General features: G+C 38.0%; 1 protein-coding gene and 1 long non-coding RNA gene across 3 annotated transcripts in view; one reads left to right on the top strand and one right to left on the bottom strand.

Moving 5' to 3' along the window:
- The window catches only part of LOC311436081 (uncharacterized protein), a 49,111-nt gene that overhangs the window by 18,565 nt on the left and 8,373 nt on the right, over window positions 1–22,173 (top strand). The window contains exon 5 of the mRNA XM_084517809.1: window positions 12,002–12,085. Coding sequence (XP_084373935.1) covers window positions 12,029–12,085 — 57 coding nt within the window. The 5' untranslated portion in view covers window positions 12,002–12,028. The remainder of the gene's footprint in view (window positions 1–12,001; window positions 12,086–22,173) is intronic.
- LOC311436884 lies at window positions 2,793–8,236 on the bottom strand. Of its 2 annotated transcripts, none has more exons than XR_014693153.1 (2): window positions 8,117–8,236; window positions 2,793–5,001 (listed from the first exon to the last, which is right to left on the bottom strand). It is a non-coding gene; the product is annotated as an uncharacterized lncRNA (long non-coding RNA). The 2 variants fall into 2 exon arrangements; XR_014693154.1 differs by having other exon boundaries at window positions 8,124–8,230.

The following is a 22,173-nucleotide window of genomic DNA, read 5'->3' as shown; positions in this document are numbered from 1 at the left end:
AGTATTTCCCCATGGATATAATGGATAAAATAAATAAATAAATAAAATTAGGTGATTATGAAGTGCTAATCAAACCATCCCAGTCTGAGTAGTCACATCTTGACCACAACCTGAACATGGAATAATTAAAAAATGGAAATCTATATTCCTTTGTGCAGCATTCGTCACTTCTGAAGGCACTTGGTCAGAACGAGCAATTCCTCTTTCAAACCAGTCAAAGAAAACATGAATGAGCTTGGCTACAGAAAACCCATGGGTACTTCTGGAGCTGACAATATGGGGCATGAGAAGTGCTGGGGGGGGTGGCATCTGACCCATCTTGGCATCCATCTGGCAACAAAACCTCTGCATCCCCAGCTCCCAGCCTAAACATCTGGATTTCCCATCCCTCTGCACAGCCGTTTGTACCAGGGCAGGGTGGCTGCACACAGTAGAGGTCCGGGGACACCAAAGTTGTTCTCTCACTTCTCCTGGTTTTCCTCCACTCCCTTTGCCCCTGTGGCTCTTGTGATGACACATTTCCCCTCCTTGCAGCCCTGTGTTGAAAGGCTGTAATTTAAGCCGAGGTTGCATCGTTGCTCTCCCCACAGTTTTCTGTCATTTAAATGTTTCTCAAGAAATTACTTTGAGGGTTTTAAATTTCTCACATTAAAACCTAACCGTGTGTCAGAATCTGATACATATTTAAATAAGTTTCCAGTGTCCTTGTTTAATTTGCAGCACTGAATATTCACAGAAGTCAAATTATGAAGCGCATTGGCATCAGGATATTTCCGTACCTCCCTGTTGTTTTTCACTTGTAGCTTCCAATTCTAACATCTTCGTTTGAAGAAACAAGTAAGGACAAAATTTGAGCTGTTCTTATTGTGAAGGGATTTCTAAGCAAAGGCTTAACAGGCTTAGCATTTACGTACACAAGACCTGCAAAAATTGAGATGTTGAAATAGTCACAAACTTTACATATGAGACAGAAGCATAACTCTTTTACTGCTCTTGGCACTGGTTAAATCTACAGAGGAAATTGAAGATTTTTATGATTCTATTAAAATTACTGTTCAACACATTCAAAGGGATGATAGCGAAACATAAAGGGCAGTGTCTCATACGTTACTGTTAACCTGGCAATATCATTTATATTGAAATTTGACTTGACTTTCAAGCACCATTTGAAAGGTTATTGCATGTGAAACTAAATTAAGCAATACAGTTGAAGTTTGCCCTTTTATAATTTAAAATAAGAACTGCGTTTTTCTTTCCCTGAGTCCCCACTCAAAAAAAAAAAAAAAAAAAATCTAAAAAGTGCCATAGGACTGTTCCTCATCCTACCTCCCACCAGTAAAATCCCTGACTAGTCAGGGGGGTGGAAGGCAAAAAAGCAGGTGAAAAAGCCATACCCTTAGGGCAGGGCTCTGGTGCCAGAGCTCACTTCAGCCAGAAAGCACATAAATGAAGCTGTTTCACCCTTACACTGGAGTACCTGAAATTAGATACTCCTCTTGCTCTCTGGTTTTTAAGTCTTGTATTTCCATCCCTGTCTCTATTAATTTTGGGCTGATGAAATCTTTTCCCATTCAGTCCCAACCCTTACCTCTTAGACTGCTCTAGTTATTTGAAGCACAATAATTTGTTTAGCTAAGTTAGCCCACTGTATACGTATGAGTTGGATCGAATAACCCTGCTTCAGTCACCTCTTTAACTTTTCCAGGAATTGTATTAAAAACTAACATCCATCTCCCCAAAGGTTTGTAGTTTGCTCAGCAAGCCTATGTAGTTTTGGTAAATAGCTTGGAAATTTTAGAATTTGTGTGAAAATATCCTTAACTGAGTGGGACCCCAGGAAAACAAAATTAAAAAATCAAAGTCATCCTCATCCTGAGACGACCCTGGAAAATGCAACTTTTTATTGAGGCTAGCTACTTCAACAGAAACTGTCAGGCTTTTCTGAGAATCTCTCCACTGTGCTCCTGCCAACTCTACCACTTTGGGCATTAATCTACCAGATTTCCAGGCAGCTGGAAAGCTCAGACAAATGGTCACTGTGCACGCAGTGCGGAGTCAGCCTGCGCGTGTGCACAGTGCCTGGGCATGCCAACTACTGCAGACCTGTGAATATTGGCATGCCTGGGCCTGCTGGTGCTAGCAGGGGAGGCAGAATGAGGCCAGCAAACAGAACCTCAGTCCAGGCAGAGAAGATGGTGCTTTCAACATAATGCAAAGATGAGGCAGAGTTAAAAATAGGAATTTGCTACAAACAGGCTGCTTAATGGAACAGGGAGGACCCATCAGAAGTTGCCTTTACTGAGAACAATTTTTGCTAAATGGGGAATGGATTTTCTTAGTTTAGAAGTTCAGCACAAGTGGAAAATTTGGAAGCAGGAAGGACTTTCCCTGAGGTTTATTGTTATTGTTTTGTAGCATTTTTCAAAGAATGCATTGTGTTTTGTGAAAAAATGGAGGGGTATGGAAGGTTGCAAGAATCATGTAAAAATATTTCCCTCCCTTCAGTATATCTCCTTTAATGGAAATACTTGGATTTGACATTAGGAAATATATTCATATTTTCTAAATGAAGTTATAGGTGGATGAAATGTATTGAACTGTCTACTTAACTTCCCAACCAAAATAACCATGTTTCCATTGTATATTTTTATAACTACATGTGTGTATAAATTCATCCATCTCTATTCATTTTTTTTTTAATTATTTTTTTCCATGCTGAACAGTTCTGTCTCTACTCCCACCAAATTCCTGCTTCCTGTGGTTTTGAAAGTAAACAAGCTCAGAGGACATGAATGGAAGCAAATAATGTAAACAGGAATTCTTGTGCTAATAGTACCAGTGCTTTGCTATACTTAGAAGTGGAAGTCAAGTCAGTGGCTGGTGAAGCAAATCTCCTGCAACCAAGAAGGAAGCAGAAAAATAATCAACAGGCAGGTCATTCAGTCTGCAGAGGAAATCCGAGGTGCAGTTTCACAATACTCCAAGTCCACAACAATATCAGTTCAGAAGTTCCCCCTCTGCCTGACCTTGGACTTTTAGTAAGGCTTGGGAAAAGGAAAGAGTGTTTTAAAACCACATAGTCCAATCATCTGATTTGTAGTTTGACCTTGCAAAAACATGTACTGATACAAATGGGGAAGTGATACTGAGAAGAAATGAGTCTGGACACAGAAATGAGTCTCCATGGTAGACCTACATGGGCAGAGCTTTCTGCCAAAGCTTGATACACTAGGAATAAAAAAGGGAAGACAGATAGTCCATTAGCACGTTCTTTGATTTCATTTATCATATTTAGTGAGAGTTGGTAGAGCCAGAGTTCCTGGACAGCCTCATTTCTGGTTGGATGGACTAATTTCTTCCTGATGAAACAGCTCTGGTGTCATCTCCAGTTGCTCCATTCAAAGTGATGTCCTTATGCAAGAGCCATCTGCCAAGCTCAACTTTTTCATGAGCTGCTTTGGGACTTGTGAAAAGATACAGGGATTTTCACTTTAGGAGAAGGTGGCAGAAATACCCACGTACTTCAAGTTTTACTTATTAAGGTTCATTAATAATACACTTCATTTTGTTATGCAGCTTTTTATTGTCCTCGACTGTGTGTTATTTCTCAGTTATTTTGTTAAGCTTGCTGCGCAAAGCCTAATGTCGACAGCCACCTTGAGCAACATATAGAGATGCTTCTTTGCAGGTGAGAATAATAACATTCAGCAACACTGACATCTTGTGGCTGATGAGAAATGACTCAGACATGCCAGACCAGCCACCAACGAATCTTCTTCCATTGTGTATTCAGCAGCTCCTAAAATATGGTGGTGCTTAAAGGGATGAGTACCAGGAGTCCAGAAACCTAGAGGTTAAAAGGCAGGAAACACATAAAGGTGTCGTTTTACTACTTGACTGAGCTGTCCTGTCTGTGTGGATAATCCGGTTGCGTGATAATCCTTTTGGTTAATCTGTATGTGAATGATTCCCTCCAGAGGATGAGGATAGAGTCTGGGATGTTTAACGTGATGAGCAGAAGCTGAGACTCCCTGCAGTTGATCTTCTTTGTTTTTTTCTCCTTCACTGGGAAACTGGGAGAGAAAATACCCCTGGAAAAGGCCCTAGGAGAGGTCTGTTTTATTACCTATTGTTGTCACCAGAATTAAGATCAGCAAAACCAGGCTATGAGTCTCTACCTCACAGCCAGTAGAGCTTCTGGGGGAAAGGTGTGGCAGGGAGACCATAGGGAAAGATTTGCAGGAGCAAGTACTAGTCAGCTGGAAATTGGCAGGCTTTTCTGCACATTCAGGCCACTGAGGTTTAAATATGCCATGTGTAAAATAGCCTGTATGCTTTAAGGGTGGGTATGATGACAAAAATCCAGTTTGTACTCCTATTGATTGTAGAGAGGGCAGATTTATTTTTTAGGTTTAAAGATAGACATCTGTGACTCGGCAAAATATGATGGTCAGCCTTGGACTTTTCAGTCGTTAACAGCTTCTTGGATTGCTTCCTTGTTTACAAATGCTTGTCTTGATAATGAACATCTGTATCCACTTTATCATCTGAACCCAATAACAAAATTATTACTGAACATAAAGTGTTGTGCAATTGTCTTTTGCAAGTATCTAGAGAACTTTCACGCTTCCTTGAGGATGCTAGAGGTGGGTTTGCAAAGAGTAACTGTACACTGTTTACAGCCTGTTCTCCTTGAAATCAGAGCAGTTGGCTCATTTGGAGGCTGTATTGTGTAAAAACCTTAATGAAAGCTGTGGGAACAAATGGAATAGGCCACGCCTAGCTGGTGTTTGGGATTTTAGAGATTAAGAAAAATCTTTATAGCTGGCCTTTGGTTTTAAAGATCCAAGTAAAAAATGAAGCTGCTTCATACTTGGGGTCATATTTGCTTATTGTCTTGGGAGATGAGGGAGAACATTCTCTTCCTATTCCTGGAATGAGTTTACTTTTTTTTTTTTTTTTCCTTTTGCTCTTGTTTAGAATTGATTTAAGTAAGTTAACCTAGTGAGAATATGAAAATAAACAATATTAGAAGTGAATTCTGCAATTTTTAGTGCGCTTTGGCACTTTTTATATCACTGCATTAAGTCACCTGAAAGCACTGACATATACAAATGCTGTAGTTTAGTATACTACATAAAATTCTGATTTAAAACAGTTGAAATCATGTTTTGGAGAAAAATATCCTTTTATCTGCTCTGTTGACTTCACTCAATAATACAAAAGATTCTTAGTAGATAGGAGCAATCTGCAGTGAAATTATTCAATATAATTTAAAAGTTGGTATTGTGGAGCTTGCAAGTACCATTCACTCATACTGATGTTTTTCTCTAAAACACATCTACTTGTATTGTCTAACTATATTAAAATCTATCACACTGAATCACAGATGTTTGTTTCAAGAATAAAAAGTGCTCAATTCAGCAGAAACTTGCAGTAGTATGCTGAGTTAGCACCTTTCAAAATGCCAGCCAACTTGGTGTGAATTTTGTTTATTTACTTTCTGAAATGTATTACACTGACTTCGAGAAGAGTAAATATCTCTAATCTGTTCCCCCTCATTTCTCAAACAGAGCTTTCTTACACTGTTTACAATACGCACTTTTTCATTTTCATTTATCAAAAAGACAAAAGTGAAAGATATGCCAGTATGTAGCACTTGGTAAAGTAACATCATGTCCTATTTTACCTTTAGGAATAACATTTTTTTCCCTAAACCAGTAAAGGTACTGCTGTTTTAACAGCTCATACCAGAAGCTAAGCCTATAAAATTAATGTATCTTTTTTGTGAACTCTAATAGGGAACAGCACAAGCAACTCATTTTAAACTTGTGACCCTAACTTTGAAATAAGAATTTGAAAAGAGGGCATCAAACATTAAATTATGAGTGAATGGAGCCCTTCAGTCCCTTCATAATTCACATGCAATGAATTTGAATGGATGCATTGTTTGCAGAACTGTAAGCATGGGAAAATTGGGATATATGTTGAAAACTGTAGTATGCCCTAATTTGATCTTAAACAGTTACACTATACACAGTTGAAGCTTGGTGAAACAGCTGATGGAACAGACATGAGATGTTTTGGGTAAATTGCAGGCATTTCTAATGTTAGGCTGTTATTTGTATCATCATTAGGGAAAGTGAAGCGGAAAGTGAAGCAAAGAGATCCCTGAGACTTTCAGAGGTATTCAGTTGTTAGCCCAACTGTGTGTTTGGCAACAAGTCAACAACATTTCTCCATTGCCCAACAGCCCTACAGAATTCACCCCTTGTTGGAGTAACAGTGGTGACAAGACTGAATTGCTGCTAGCTTTGACCCCTGTTCATGTATTGAGCCTACTACCATTTTCTTCCCCTCTCACACTGTATATTTTTTTTTTTTTTTTTTTTTTTTTTTTATAACATATGGTCTTTCATCTGTAGGTCTAGAAAGCCAGATGTCCACAGCTCTTTTGGTCAATATAATCAGTTATGCTGCCAATCATAAGCCCTTTAAACACCACTACAGAAAATTACAGTTTGTTTTCATATTCCTAGTCTAAACCTATTTACCAGACTCATAATGATGCTCTAAAACAATATCTGTACATTGCCTTGTCATACACAAACTGCTGTATTTTATTTGTTAAGTAATGGACAAACAATGAAGCAGCTGTTGAAACGTTGCACATTTTTTTCCTCTCCAGCTGAATGACAGAATTTGCCAGGTCATTAAATCAATTTCATACTGATTTACACTTGATAAAATCAATCATCTTAGCTCATAGATTTGGTAGGTAGAAAGACAGTGTTGTCTACATTGTAATGCTATACTTTAATCATTTTAAAATTGAAAACAAAAAGATCCTTTCCAGTGTCCACAACTAAGTAACCCAAAACCTGCTAAATTTTTCAGTGCCAGATCATTAAAACTAGAAATCTGAAATAACCAATTTATAAACTAAGAGGTTTTATGGAATAATTAATCAAAATATGGATCAGAATGGTAAGTTGTCCTCTTCTCAAAAGTGAATTATGTTAATCTAATCAATAGCTTGATAAGAAGGATAAAAAATCCATACGATGTTTAGAGCTGTTAATTTTTGTGTGCCTGTTTTTTAATAAAACAGCTGTTTTCTATATTATACAGGCAATCCATGCATTGAGAAATTGAAAAAAAAAAAAAAGGAAGTTTCATTCTCTATCTACAGCGTAAGCCAAAACCAATATAGATACTATTTACAATGAGATATAAAAGCATTTATAATGTTTTTAAGGAAAGTCACAAACCTAAACTTTGATTTGCATAACCGATCATGAGGGTGCGAGGAGGAAGAGTCTTATATATAACTAGTAGACTAGATATAATAAGACTAGAATAACTAGTCTTATTCACTTGACTTTTATAAAAGCTCTGTAGCCCTTCATTAAGCAGGGTTTCTTTTTTGATACAGGGAATTTTGCCTAGTTTGAAAATTAGAGCACAAACATTCAGAACCAGTGTGTGAAGACATGAGAATCAGGCACTACTAACCAAAAGAGTTCAAAGCATTGGGAAGAAATGTATATGTCTAACATTTAAGCATGAGAGGTCACTCTTAAGTACTCAGCCTCCTTGCCCATGGACAGCAGAAGTCATGTTCAGCTATTTCATTTCCCTTTAGAGTGGCAATGTGTGGGGATTTGGGCACCCCACAGTGGCCCCAGCAAAAGCTGACAAGGCAAGCTGAGAGTTGACAACAAATGCTCAGAGAAAGGTCACACCTTGAATCTCACCTCTCCAGATGCCTTGTTTATGGCTGCAGTGAAGTTGTCTTCTTGCATTCTCCAGGGCCTGAAGATAGACTGATTGTCTAAGATTTTTGGATATTTCAGTTCTTTTGTGGTTGTTACTTGTCCCACTGCAATGCTTCTTGCCCATCTCAACAATAGGCTCAGTTCTTACAAAGATAAATTGGCATTCAAACATCAGAAAACTTAGCTTTAAAATGTGTTCATTCAGAAGCTTTTTTTTTTTTTTTTTTTTTTTTCCTAATATTACATGACAGCTTGAGGTCAAGAGAACTTGCCTGGGAAGTGAAACACAAACACACAAGTTCAATTCCTTCTTCATTCTCTAGGTTTTAAAGACCTACCTCTTACCTCCTCTAGAAGCAACTGAGAGGATCTTGGCTGATGAAAGGTGGGATCTTCACACACCCTGTTTTTTTTCTGTTCTGCTTCTCCTGTCCAGATGAACTTGTGTTGTTATAAAGAATGAAATTTAGGAATAAGAGGAAGACCTAGAAGTTCCATGGCTTTTTATTGCACTAATCAGTGCTTACACCTGGGATAGGTTTCCTCTGCTGTGCCATATTAACCTTCCTTCTGCAAATGATCAGTTGTCCCATAATGACAAGGTTTTCAAGAGAAATTTATCATTTGTGTCGGAGGAGGGAGGTCTGCAGGAGAAACTCACAGAACAACAGTTTTTCCACTCTTTTCTTTTTCCTAGCTGGTCCATATCCTACAGCTTATTGTGCAAAAATCTGTATGAGTGAGTGCACATGACTATGTAGATGAAATTTCTATAGTATTTCATATCTGAACTTATCTGTCATGTCATTTTCCAGTTTCTTTCATTGTTTTCTGATGGAATTAGAATTTGCTTAGGGTTCTGAACACCTTATTATTAAAATAATCTCACGATCTAGTAAAATAGGCTCAAGTCTTGTGATTTGAGTGAAACCCCATGGCATCATTGAAATGGCTGCTTTCAGGGAGCAAATCGGTGTGAGTTTCCAAGTCACATATCAAAGACTGTGTTCACTTTTTATTTTTAATTTGATACTTGTCTTCAAAGTGGACTTCATAAAGTCAGTACTACCTTGTGCATTCTTCATAAAGTCCACGTCAGGGTATACTCCAGAACAATGCCACACTTTATAAACTGAAAATTGGCTGTACAAATTTTACTAAACATATGAAGTTGCTGTTGATGTCCAATCGCTCTCCAACAGACATACCAGGCTAATACACAAAGGCATTGCTTTTCATCATGCCCGTTGATTTTAAATAATTTTGCTTTCTGATTCCAGCAATTAATGTTTCATGAGCTAAATAAAACTAGGAAAATATCTATAAGGTGAGAATACCTCTTTTTTTTTTTGACTCCCTTACTGCAAATATTCACACAAATGGTATGGTTTACCTTTAACTGCAGAGAAGTCCCATCACTGGGGGTGGGACTATACCTATGTAGAATTTTGGGCTGATAGATTTTGGTGAGTTGAACCAGGAGCTAGGAATATTTCAAACTATTTTTCTTTAAATTATTTTTTATATTTTATATATTTTTAATATCTCAGTTCTGTATTCAGGATGGTAATGCTTACCTAAATATTAGCACCTGGTACTAGATTCACAAGAGAATTTATACTTCAAAGCTTCTAATCCCTTCTACTCTTAAAGACCCAATTTGCTCTTGCTTGGTAATTCTGCAGTACCCAACTTTCATTCAGAAAATATCACAGACCTCTAAACATTTACATGTGGCCATGCACAAAAGATTTGTCTTAATCTACAAAGTCAGCTATGCAGTGAAAAGTGCTTACCTTAAATCTGGACTCCCTCCAGTTCAGACAAGTCCTCTAACCCACCTGACTGTTGAGTAAAAGTGGGAAATAGCACCATTCCCCCAGGTTAATATTGTGCAAAGCCTAGTGTGGCACATACATCTGCAGAGTACTACCACATGTGGCCCTGAAGTCAAGTTAAGGGATTGCCTACTTTGCAGATCTTTTGGCTGCAAGTTCAGTGCTGAGTTGCTCGATAGTTTTCTTAAACCTTAAATCTTAAGACTTAAATCCTAGGTGTGTTCAGTAAGAAACATTTAAATAAATTTATAAGTCCTAGGGAGAAGTCTAAGTGTTGCAAATCTCAGCATAGATCCCTTTGTGGCTCCACACAGTCTGCTAGTGCCATTCCATGTTATATTTTTGTCTGAACTGTTATTATTTGTAAGTCTGGATGGCACATGATAGCACTCTGTGGTTAGAGAAAAAATATTTCTTTTCTGAGTATCTGTCAACTCCCCTTAATTTTGGGTTACCAGCCTTCAGGAGCATTTTATCTGCTATGGCTGTCTAGAGATGTTTTTTTCAAGTTGGCAGAAACAAGAAGCTGCATATAAAACCATTGTTTGATACCTGCTGCTTTTCCCTTCTTCCAAAAAGCCTTAATTATTATGTTTCTTCTATCTTACTGTTGAGGAGTTGCTGTATTCTTAGGAGTTTATTTACGGGTACGGTAGACACATATGCACAGCATCATTCTTGGTGTACTGTTACGGCATTTGTACTGAGGTAGGGCTACTTATGACAAATACCCTTAAGGAGAGAAAAACCTACAAGTAAAACTTTAGGAGATTTTGAGACCATTGATTTATTTTTAATGTTGAATATTGTGTTCATTTTTGGGTTTCCCAGTATGAGAAAGGCAATGACATTAACAGAGTGAGTGGGGAGTCCCCGGGTTAGTAAGAGGACAGAAGAACGTGAAGTACAAGTAGAAACAGAGAAGGCAAAGGGTGCTGTGTCCAGTAACGTTACGAAGAATATAGAGAGGACAAAGCCAGAGTCTTCTTGGAGGTCTAAGACAAAAGACAAAATTTGAAACAGGAAATTCTGATTAGATACAAGGAGAAGAATTTTCCCCAGGAGGTTAATTTCTCTGGATCTGGGACTCAGTGGGTTTTTTTAATCTCCATCTGTGGAGATACACAGAACTCAAGTCCCTCTGTAGGCTGATTTATTGGGACCTACTCTGAACTGGTGGTTGGGCTAAATGACCTGTAGGGTCTCTTCCAATACACATAATTCTGTGACTGTATAAGAAAAAAATCTATTAATTTGGTGTTTACCAAATACAGGGTTACAGTGAGTACTAAAAAAATGTGTCAAAAATTTTTGTCTGTCCTTGAAGAGTTCATGCTACAAATAAAGCAAAGCCTTGTGTGTGTGGAGGGAACTGGAGGTACACTGAGGTGAAGTGATTTGCTGAGGTCCTACAGAAATTCAGCGGTGGAACAAGTTAAAGAATTATCTTGGTCTCATTCTTTCCACTGTCTCTGTTCAGACCATGGTGTACACAGAAAGCATTGTTAGGTTACACAGGATGGAAGGATTGCAAAAGTAGGATTAATGTTTTGGTTTCTTCACTTTAAAAAAAGATATTTCTGTCGATGACATTTTGCAGTAGTGGAGGAAAAAGTCCTGCTCACAGGAGTGTAATATCCAGATAGACACCCTATCACTGTTACATGAACCTTTTCTGCTGAAGATGCAAAAACCAGTTCTAGGCAAAGGGCTCCCAGTTAATTGTCTGTGCAGTCCCTAAATGGGTATATTTTGGCAGTTCTAGTGTTACAGGATGTAAAAATAAGTTTGTTTGCAAAAAAATATTTGAACAAAGGAACTGCATCTGTCTTCTCTCTCAATGGGCCACAAGTTAAAATATAGTGCAAATTTTGAATAACTAATTTCCAAAGAGATTCACAGTGGCTTGCAAAAGAAGACAAATAGAAAATGACCCCTTTACATATATGATGCATTCTGCTTCTCCTGCCCTCCCTCTCCACCCCTCCCTCCCCCCTCCCCCTTAATAATTAGAAACATGGTTTCACTGATACACTTTACAAAACCATTCTGGGGATTCATGAATTTAAAAGAAAAAAATAAACTAGACGTGAATAATTCATACTTAAATAGCTCTGGGCCAAGATGTTGCTTCAGTATTTCCAAGTATGCAGGTTTTATTATTCTCTTAAAGTATGAATAAAAACAAGGTTGTTTTATCACACTTGGACTAATCAATGATATGCCCAAAGCACAGTTGGCAGTAAATGATCTGTTTTAGTTTAAAACATTTTTTAAATCGATGTGTATTGTAAGGGAGTCATAAAAATCTTCACATTAAAGATTTTTGAGCTATAAAAACAAGTAATATATAATTTTTTTTTTTTTTTTTTTTTTTTTTTTAAGGCAGTAATATTTCCAAGTAAATAGGAGATGGGCCAAGCAGTTCCCTCTGAATTACTGTTCATCAGGCTTTCACACTCTATTAAGGTAACCTTCATGAAATATTTCTACATTACACTTCATGATGTAATTTGAATGCATTAGAATTAATTTGCCAATAAACTGCAGGGAAAATATGGAATATGGAATATGCTATCCCCAAAAGCTTATGAGCTCTCTCTATTTAGATTGGGTCACATTCACAAGGGTTTCCAATATAAAGTTTGCAGGCAAAAATGACTCCTGCGACTACAAGGCTTTATTCAGGAGCACGTTCTTTGCCCGGGGAGGGAAAGCAATGCTGTCCATGTTGAGCCATCATGTCTGTGTGCTGGGCTCAAGGTGTTCAGCTCACTGAATGAATGCAATACACTGAGAACTCAGGGTGCCCTGGCTGACTTTGTGGGATAGAGACTTTGTTGGGATAGAGACTTTGTTGGGATAGAGACTTTGTTGGGATAGAGACTTCTTTCCCAACCTCAGGCAAGTTTCTCCATGGCTCTTTTTGCCAGCTAGCTTTCAGCAACACGTGTTGTGGTGCCAGTCCACCACTAAGCCTGTTTCCTTGCCTGAAGACTTTCTTACCTCCTGTTGAACATCCAGAGCCGGCCCTTCTCTGTATGGATGAGTTTTCGGCAACTTGAGCTCACCCAATGACATCAGAAGGACTGTATGAAATAAGATTTGCAGGGCAGTGCCCCTTGGGACAGTTCTTTTTTGTTGTTGTTTTGTCCAAAAATTTCTATGTAAATATTTAAGGTTGCTTCTAATCTCTGCCACCCACCTTTGGCGCTGAGGGTGTAACTCAACAGCCAGGGAATCACCTGGGAACATAGGGGAAAGTGGTGACAAAGTTTTCTCAATCTACCTCCAACTCTCATTCACATTGCTGGCAGCTTTGACGTCTGCATTTCTGAAGAACCTCTCACTGTTGGTTTTAGTTCAAAGGCAATAGATGTTCCATATGTGTTCACGTCAGAAATGCCATATTGAGGTTTGGAGAAGATCCACATAAGGCGAGACTACGCTTCCAGCGTTTCTGCTCATTGCCTTTGATTATGGTCAATGAGAGTGAATGGAAATACTGACTGCAGGACATAGCTTGTAGTGAAAAACTGGCATATGACATCTCATAACCTTCATAATTGCAATTTCCTTTTAAAAACATATAAAATACATGAGCTAAGAAGGTCAAGAGCTGAGTTTTTCTAATCCTCAGCATTTTATGCAAATTAACTGGCAAAAAATCCAGCTCAGCAAGAAATCTCACTCACTCAGGACTCAAACCGGACATGTCCAAATACCAGGAGACAAAAATCCTGTTTTGTAGGATTTCCATACATTAGTGGAAATGAAAGTACAGAAAACCTCAGAACCAGGACTATTCTCACAAGAGTCCTGATTTGTTTATAGATCCAAGAGGTCTGCATCACCAGAATGAAGCTGGAAATCTCTCTTTCTACAGTACTTAAACCATTTTGCATAGCTTTGGAGGTCTTACAGTAAAATTGTCTCAATCTCCCATTTGTAAATAGGGATAGTGAAGACATAGCAAAGGTTTTTGACGGCCAGTTGTCTCTCCATGTTTGAGATCCACCTCTGATATCCTCAAAGCCACTGCTCAGCAGGAGCCTAGATTTGGTCAGGACCAAAGTGTTCAAAGTGTTCTCACCAACCCAGAATACGTTGACCTGTCTCACAGTTCTGGAGATTTTCCCTGGAAAAATGTGTTATGCTGTTTGTCCGAGGTCCCACAAGAGCTGGTGGTAGAAAAAGCATCTGAAACGTAAAGGAAATTAAGAGTTTGCTACCTCAAGCAGAACAAAGGTCTGGAAAGTTAAGAACAGCCAAAATGCAAGTGATGAGGTGAGAGGTGCAAGTGGTCACCCAGTTGACTGGAATGGATATTTGTGCACCATCTGTCATTTCTCCAATAGGTTTAAGAAATTGGAGGGCCAAATTTTGCAATGTTTGTACATTTCCCCCCCCCCCCCTCCCCCGCTGAAGGCAAAAAGAGAAGAGAAGGTAGGACGTTGCCTGCAGCATTTAAGAGATATTTTAATGGGCCATGGAGAGATGATCCTAGCTTGAGGTCAGATTAGTGGAAAACATCACGGAATCAGCTGGTCAAGAGTTTCTCCTGGCCAGTCTCACCTTGATTTCATTTCAGGTCTCTACTCCCATCACCTTCTCCTGAGTTTTAAGTCTGCTGTCCCCCTATCTAGAGGATGATTTGGGGTATGTGAAGGTCTGACCAGAGACCTGAAATATTTTGGATGTATGTTTAAAAATAAATAAGAATGTGCAGTTCATGATCTGAGATTGCAGCAGAGAGCTGGGGCTGATGCTCTTATCCATTCTCTTGTTCCTCTGGCAGAAAAATCTTGGCACTATGTTGAAGGAGTGAATTTTGTTTCCAGTGGAAGGAAATAATTCCAGTCATTCTCAAGTAATCCCTCTGTCCACTACTGCATTAATACTACAGGTCCTTAAAAAGAGACCCATCTAACTTTCTTTGGCTAAAATATGGTCGCTGAATAAAGAGGCAGGAAATTAGATATTTTTTTTCTTTGAATTTCAGTAGAAGCTATCTCCTCACACTCACTGCCAGAAGTCCTGAAAAAAGTTTCAAATTCATAAATAACATTTATTCTTATTGAAAATTTTGCAGAAATATTTGGCAGTGGAGAAAGACCAGTTGTAGATTCTTTACAGTAAAAAAGTTTAAAATGGAAAGTCTGACACATTCTTAAGCTATAATAACGCAAATGGGATCACTATAATTTTCAGTTCTGATTATAGGTTATAAAATCACTGCCAAATACCCATATATTCATGAGCCTGCAGAAAACAATCTGCAAAATGAAATATGGAGAACTGCAGAAGGAAAGTACAGGCAGCTGTAAATATAGGAGACATAAAGATGAAGCCAAACCTAAAATCAAGATACTGTTGATAACTAGTCAGAGAAATTTCACACATACCCTATCAAATTGAATTTAATCACTGACAATTTCCATTATCTAAGAATACAGTGATTTATTTACGCATGTTCTAAGACAAAAAGCTTTTCTAAGACAGGATTAATTCTGAAAGCATATGTAAAGTACTAAACAGGAAAGAAATTATAGGGATGCTATAACCAAACTGAATAATATAAACCATGGAAATTCAGACTGACTCAAGGTTACATCAAGGAGAAGGAACCAAGTTCTAAAAACTGTTTGTGTAAATATTCATTAGTTTTGGTCACACAAAAATTAATATTTTTCTCATTGGAAAAGACGTACTTTGTTGACAGTGCAGTTCAGAACACTAGGATTAAACACAAAAAAAGGGAAAATAAGGAAAACTGGTTTAGCATGAATGTAATATAACTACTATTAGAGTAATATGGATCTTCTCTCATTGGATTTTGTGTTACTTTCTAACTGTGTGCAGGGTTTTGCAGGACATTTGCTGAGACAAAAACAAACAAACAAACAAACAAAAAACATGGAGCTATTCCATGGGTAGAAACAGCACAGCAAGTTGTTGACACAAATTTTTGGTATGATAAATTGAGGCAAAGAACCTCCAAAATGTAATCAGACACATAATAAGATGTGAGAGGAGGAAAAAATTCCAGTGTGAATTAACAGAAATTAAGAGATTGAAATGCATTAAGTATATTATTTAAAGTGAAACTCTTTCTGGGTTGCAACCACCCATGACATGACTTCGATTGCTGTAGTTTCAAATGTGACGTGTGCATTTCTTTTTTTTTTTTTTCTTCTGGTAGTCTGTAATTTCATTTCAGTTTGTATTAGCTTTGCCATGAGCATTCTTAAAAAGTGATAGCAGCAGGAATGTTGGTGTAGAAGTGGGACTCATAATCTTGAAGATATTGTAACTTCCCTGTTTATAAAACTAAGCAGCTCAGGAACTAATAGCTAAGGAACTATGCTGCTGAATCATTGCCTACATTCAGTGTGCTTCCTAATTAAAGTAATTATTATAAAATACAGACTATAAAATGGTGTGAGGACCATAGGAAGTACGGTCAGCTTTTTCTACCTACATGATAGGTATGCTGAGGATTGTCTAACTGAGATTAAATTGTTAAGGTTTCTGTGAGGGTCATGCATAGGTTTGTTTTTCAGCAATATGAATTCCCTTTTTAAACCTCTCTTTTCAACCTTTTCCCCCATCATTTATACAATTTCTATTTCTTCTTCCTGCATAGTTGACTGTGACTGCTAGTGGCTTGTGAAAGCTGTTTGTAGAAAACACTACACTCTGAAATTCATAAGTAAAATATGTGTTTTAATAGCTGTAATTAATGCAGAGCTGCAAGCCCAGGTGGGACTTTTCAGCTGAAACTTTTAAATGTTTCCAAATAATGAAGTCAACCTTAAAATGTTGCGTCTGATGGTTAAATGTAATCTTACCATGTTATGGAATTAAACAGCAGAACAGCAAGAAAAAAAAAAAAAAAACACCTCAAAATTCTGAATTTGGACACTTGAAAAGTTATATAGGCACCTCACTAGGTGTGCTTTTTAAATTAGTTTTTATATTTATTTATTTATTTATTTGTTTGTTTGTTTTTAAGCTTAATCAGGCTTGTGTCTCCAACACGCTTCATTAAAAAGGTCTTCAGATTCTCATTGGAAGGTTGGGATGACCACCGGCTGCTAGCATAAAAGGGTCTTATGGAGTTTATTAAATGTGGACTTTGCTGTTAAATATCAGATCTTCAAATAGTCTTGAAGGGAATTGCCCAGGGTCATGCGATGTCTCTGGGAAAGACCTCAAGCCTCAGTTCTTTGCTCTAAGCAGCAGCCCTGTAATGCAATGAGCTCAGTGAGTCACTTCTGGTTGGGAGTCAGAAGGTCATGAATAGAGAAATTTCCTCCTGAGCAAAGCCACCAGAAAATGAAATGTGCACACAGACCTGGAGACTGGCCTTTTAGGTTTCTACTTTGAGGCTGTGAGCTTCTTCATAGAAACGATGCAATTCCAGAAACACCTCAGCTTTTGGTTGGCATAGTTTATTTAGTGACTCACTTTTTCAATAAATACGAAAATGTTAACTAAGGAGAATCCCAGACCTCCACATCTTCAGTCTAAAACGGTAGCATGGGGGAACCCACTGTTATAACTTTTTATCTCACCCATTTTTCAGAATGATTTTTAGTGCTAGTTCTACATCCTCAACCAGCCTGAAACATGAATTAACTATCCCTCCCTCTGCTGCGTTGTGCTATGCAATAGGCTGCTTGCTTCTTGTTCTTAGCTGTGAAACGTCTTTTTCAGATCTCGTCTAGTGATTGTGCTATACACAGGGTCTTTCCACTTTTTATGTACGGTAGGGAAGGGAGGGGGGGGATTCAAAAGTAAAGAATGTGGGACCTCATGATTGCTATGGGGCAGGTGATGCTCCAGACCCAGAAAGGGGTGGAGAGGCCTCCTCCTTACGCCCTCATAACATTCAGCCAAGCTGCTGTTGTGGCTGGTGAGGGTGTCTGGGCAGCACACTGTGGGGTTATTTAATAAATATTTGGGAGGTCTGGGCTTGAAGGTGATCTTGAGGTCAGCCCTAAACACCGGGGGAAGCTTTTCATCCCTCTGTTTCTGATTTCATTATGTTGTAATTAGCTGAATGAGAATAGCATCTTCTGTGGAACAGAGAGAAAAAAAGCTTCTGTTTATTAGATTTGGGGCATTAAAGCAGAGTGTTTGCCTACCTGCTAAAACCTTTATCTGTTGGCCTGGTGATAAAAGTCTGCAGCAGTCAGAGAGCCACAAACTGTGGTGTGGTAGCTGGGGCACTGTGTGTCTCACTTTGGTAGCAGAAACAGGGGTGGGAGGCAAGAAATTCTATGACCTCTCATCCCAACCTGCAGATCTGGGCGAGGTGTGAGCAACCAGCAGTAACCCAGCCTGGAGGGAAAGCTGTGAAAACATTACAGACAAGTGCCAGATCTCTGCCATTGATCCATCATGAGCTGTCTTTTATGGGAGGCCCAGAAGCAAGTGAAAGACAGCGAGGAATACTCATGCTATGAGATTTTTGAAGATATTATGGCATTTTCAAAAGTGTAATTAGCAGAAGTTTCTATGAATTCTAGAAGGAATGAGAAAAGGAATATAATTAAGGTGGTGTCACCCCAAATCCATGCATAGTGGAGGATTATGTTTAGAATGGTTGGGTTTTGTGTATAGGTGCAGGAGGTGAGACCAGGGGATCATCACAAGCATAGCTGATAGATTAATAGCTTAAAAAAAAAAAAAAAAAAAAAAAAAAAAAAAAAGATGGTGGTGTGTTGTTCTGAGTGAAAAGACAACAAGGAGGGAGAAGAGAGGGTTTTTTTGTTTTTTGTTTTTTGTTTTTTTTCATTCTGGAAAAGGAGGAGGGAGGAGGTTTCAGAGCAGGGTTTCTGAGACAGGCTGAGCATACTGAGGTAGTTTTGGAGGATGAGACTGGAAAGCAACACTCAGGAAGTGAGCTTTTGCTGAAGTGTGCTTGCAGCTTGCACAGCTGGGTGCCGGGGGAAATCCTAATGACAGGGGAGGAGACTGTTTTCTGTGTTCTCCATGGGACTTGTTTCCAACTTTATCCTCAAGTATTTCACTGTTGCTTCATTGGGATGAAACTTTTTTGCCTTTAAGCTGTCTGATGATAAGAATCATGAAAAATGAATCAGAAGCACAAGACACTTCTTTTTTTTTTCTTTTTTTTTTTTTTTCTTCTTTTTTTCCCCAAAGGGGGGAATGAATGCAAGTAAGATGATACATAAGAATGCCCTTACTGACATGTATGAAGTCTTAAAAACCTTAAAAATCCTAAAAAACAAACTGCAAGGATGTGTTTGGGTATGATTTCAGGTGCCATAATGTGTGGGTATATTATTATAAGAACATAATTTCCTGTGGTTGGTGACAGCCAACCCCCCTTCAGCAAAGTTTATGTTGTGGAGCGATCCCTGAAAACTGGGTAACTTCAAACCACAGTAATTCATACTGGCAGAGTCTAACAGCACCAGCAACAGTTGCTGCTGCCCTTTTTCTTTCCTTACTCACAATTTTTTTGCTGAAATAAAGTCTGCTTTAAACTAACCTGAGTTATCAGGACTCAATTGCTCTCTGAAATCATCATGAGTGTTGCTCAACTCAGCTCACTGTATGACATAGCCTTTATTTAGCTCCTGCCAAAATTAACTCTGTTTAATTTTCTGTAAGTCATAGCACTACATCTGAGTTTTTTGGGACTCTATTTCTTTACATTTCTTTCAAGGTCTGGGTTTGCACTGAGGTTCTCTACCAAGAAAAAGGAGACAGATGTTAGATGAAAGGTACTCTAGAGGAAAAAAAAAAAAAAAAGCTAAAGAATGGTGAATATCAAAAGATGAGAAAGCATTTCTGAGAGTAATTGGAACTCAGAAATGATACAGTCTTAAAAAAATGCACCTTCTGTTTTCAGTTATAAGGAAACAAAACCGGTAACCTTGTTTTGAACTTTTTTTTTGGTTTGTTTGTTTTTGTTTTTATACTTGTTTAGGAGAGGAAGAGAGATGTGATTTTATATAGCCTCCAGTAAGATGACATGTATTTCATACAATGCTTTTCTGTTCATTTTTTTTTTTACATATTTAAAAAAAAATATATTTTAGGTTATATTTTGGGTTACTCATACAAATGATTTTAAAAGAAATATTCTCCAGTAAATTTCAGCTGTCTCTTCAGTTCCTAGCATTTCAAAAAGAAAGATCCTCTGTCTTGTATATTTACATAAAGTCTGAATGCCAGATTTGGAAGATGTAATAAAAATATGCTTTTCTGGGATTTGTTCTTAGGGAAAGAGAATTCCCCATGACCAAAAATACCCCTATAATAAGCATTTGCTCTGTGCTGGCACCACCGTGACCTTAAATTATGAGCTTGCCCCCATTTGTAGCCAGTTTCCCCTCTTTAAATGTACAGTTAAGTCATTTGTAAATATCATAACTAAATCTGGAAGTGTAATTTAGTGACTCTATTTGAGGATTAAGAAGAAGAATAACATTACTTAGAACCATATGTAATCTTTTCTGCTTTGTTTAATTTAGTTTCTACGCTATGCATGCCTTATCTTATAGTCATTCTTTACTCCAGTTCTCTTGATACATTTGCAATGCTGTTGATAATACCATCAAAAAAACTATCCAAATGTTAATTTTCTTTGGGGGAAAAACAAAAAAAGAAAAAAACAAAAACAAAAACAAAAAAACAAAGAAAAACACACACATGCCAAAACTATGTAATATGAAGTGTATTCATATAACACTAGTGACATAGGATCATTGTCCTTAAGAAAGAAAAAATGTTGCTAGATCATACTGCTCTTTTTCCAAATAGAGAAGATTTAAAACTGTAGAAAGTAGGCATTAGATTTTACACTTGATCATACTAGCTGGTTTTATTCAGCATTTGGAACAACACTCTAGTTTCCTTTACCAAGAGTGCCAGAGCACTGAAATTCTCTGCTGAATATAGTCTACGTCATGGTGCCACCAGTCTTTATTTCATGAAGGTGTTATTCATCTACTTTCTTTTCAGAAGGACTACCTACCTCCAGGGGCTGTGGGCATATGATGTTTAGTTATTGTGCCAGAGAGAGGCTGAATGATTAATTTGCATATATTATTGTTCATTACAATACTCACAAGTTTTATTCTTGCTGGGCCCACCTTGTGGTCTATTATGGTAGTTTAATTCACACCTTATTATTTCCTCCAGACAGCATGGATAGTGAAATAATTTTATAGTCCCAAGCAGCAGCTTTTGAAGTTTTTCTGACTGCTTTTCACATCAAATAGTCTTAATTTGTGTCCTGACTTTTTATTATTTTCAGTGAAAGCCTACCCATTTCAGTTTAAATGCATTGTACTGTCAATGAACATAATTCTTTGTCATATACTTGGAAGCAACTTGAGGCAGATCCTTGCCTGGTGCAAATACTCACAACCCCATTCATTTTCTGGCACCATTTGAGTTTATAGCAGCTGAAGACCCTTGTGAGTGTCTGTACACAAAGCAAAGAGCTTGCTAAGACTCATAGAGTTGTTCATTATAAGACCGTTCTGCCCTCACACACTAGAAATAAATCAGTGAATTTTGCAGAAGACACCTTTCACCCTTTGCTCAGTGTAGCATTGAGGCAGATGCACAAGAGGAAGTGCCTGAAAGATTACCAAGAACTGGGCAGAGCAAGGACTTCTCATAAAATAGTGGTGTCCTATGTCATTGACAGCTAGCTTTGGAAAATCTGAGAGCTAGGTAGAACGAGGACTTTGGAAGCCAGGCACCAGAGCTCAGCAGAGCGAACACAAAGCTGTTCCCAGCATTCCTTACCTCCCAAACCGTTCCTTCAGTAGTCTAATCCAATGCCCAGAAACAAATAGCCACACACAAATAAATCCTCTGGCACAGCAGGAGCTAAGAAACAGAAATAGCTGTGTCTCAGTTACAAGAAGGATAGATCTTCAGCCAGCAGTGGCCCCCAACCCAGAAGGCAAATTAAATGCAGAGACAAAAATGAAAGAGAGAGAACAATGTTTTGTTGGAAAAATAAAATAAAATTAAAAAGATCAACCATCAAAAAACAGATGTAAGAAAAATCACTGTGAAACATACAACACACGTGTGCACACACACACATTCGCACATGGGACCAGTCTCATAGTAGAAACTGAAATAACAAAAAAAAAAGAAAAAAAGATTTCGTAAGAAGTGAACAAATTCCCCAGTGACATCAAACACAGATTTGTAATGTTTTAAAAACTTTGATTTTCCTCTTTTTGGTGCTTGTTGCCTTGATGTCTTCATCTATCTTACCTAAAAATCAGCAGGAAGCCTGATGCTTGTTTTAGTAAGAGGCGAATCCAGCTTAATGTTTTCAAATTGTCATGAAACCTAACCGTATGCCTGTGCAGTCCACTTTAAGATTTTTAAAAACCTTCACTATAAATGACAAAGGAAGAAATATAATATAGAAAACAGGCGAAATATCTTGTGCTTGAATTGATAGAACTCTAAGTGGGATTGCCGTAGTCTTGCTGTGTTTGCAAAGCCATCTGATAGGTACTGGTCACTAAGCAGTTGTCAATGCAAAA

Source organism: Aythya ferina (genome assembly GCF_964211825.1).
Source record: "Aythya ferina genome assembly, chromosome: 4".
Lineage (NCBI taxonomy): Eukaryota > Metazoa > Chordata > Aves > Anseriformes > Anatidae > Aythya > Aythya ferina.
Note: the sequence above shows the minus strand (reverse complement) of the source record. Positions and strands in the feature narration are given on the sequence as shown.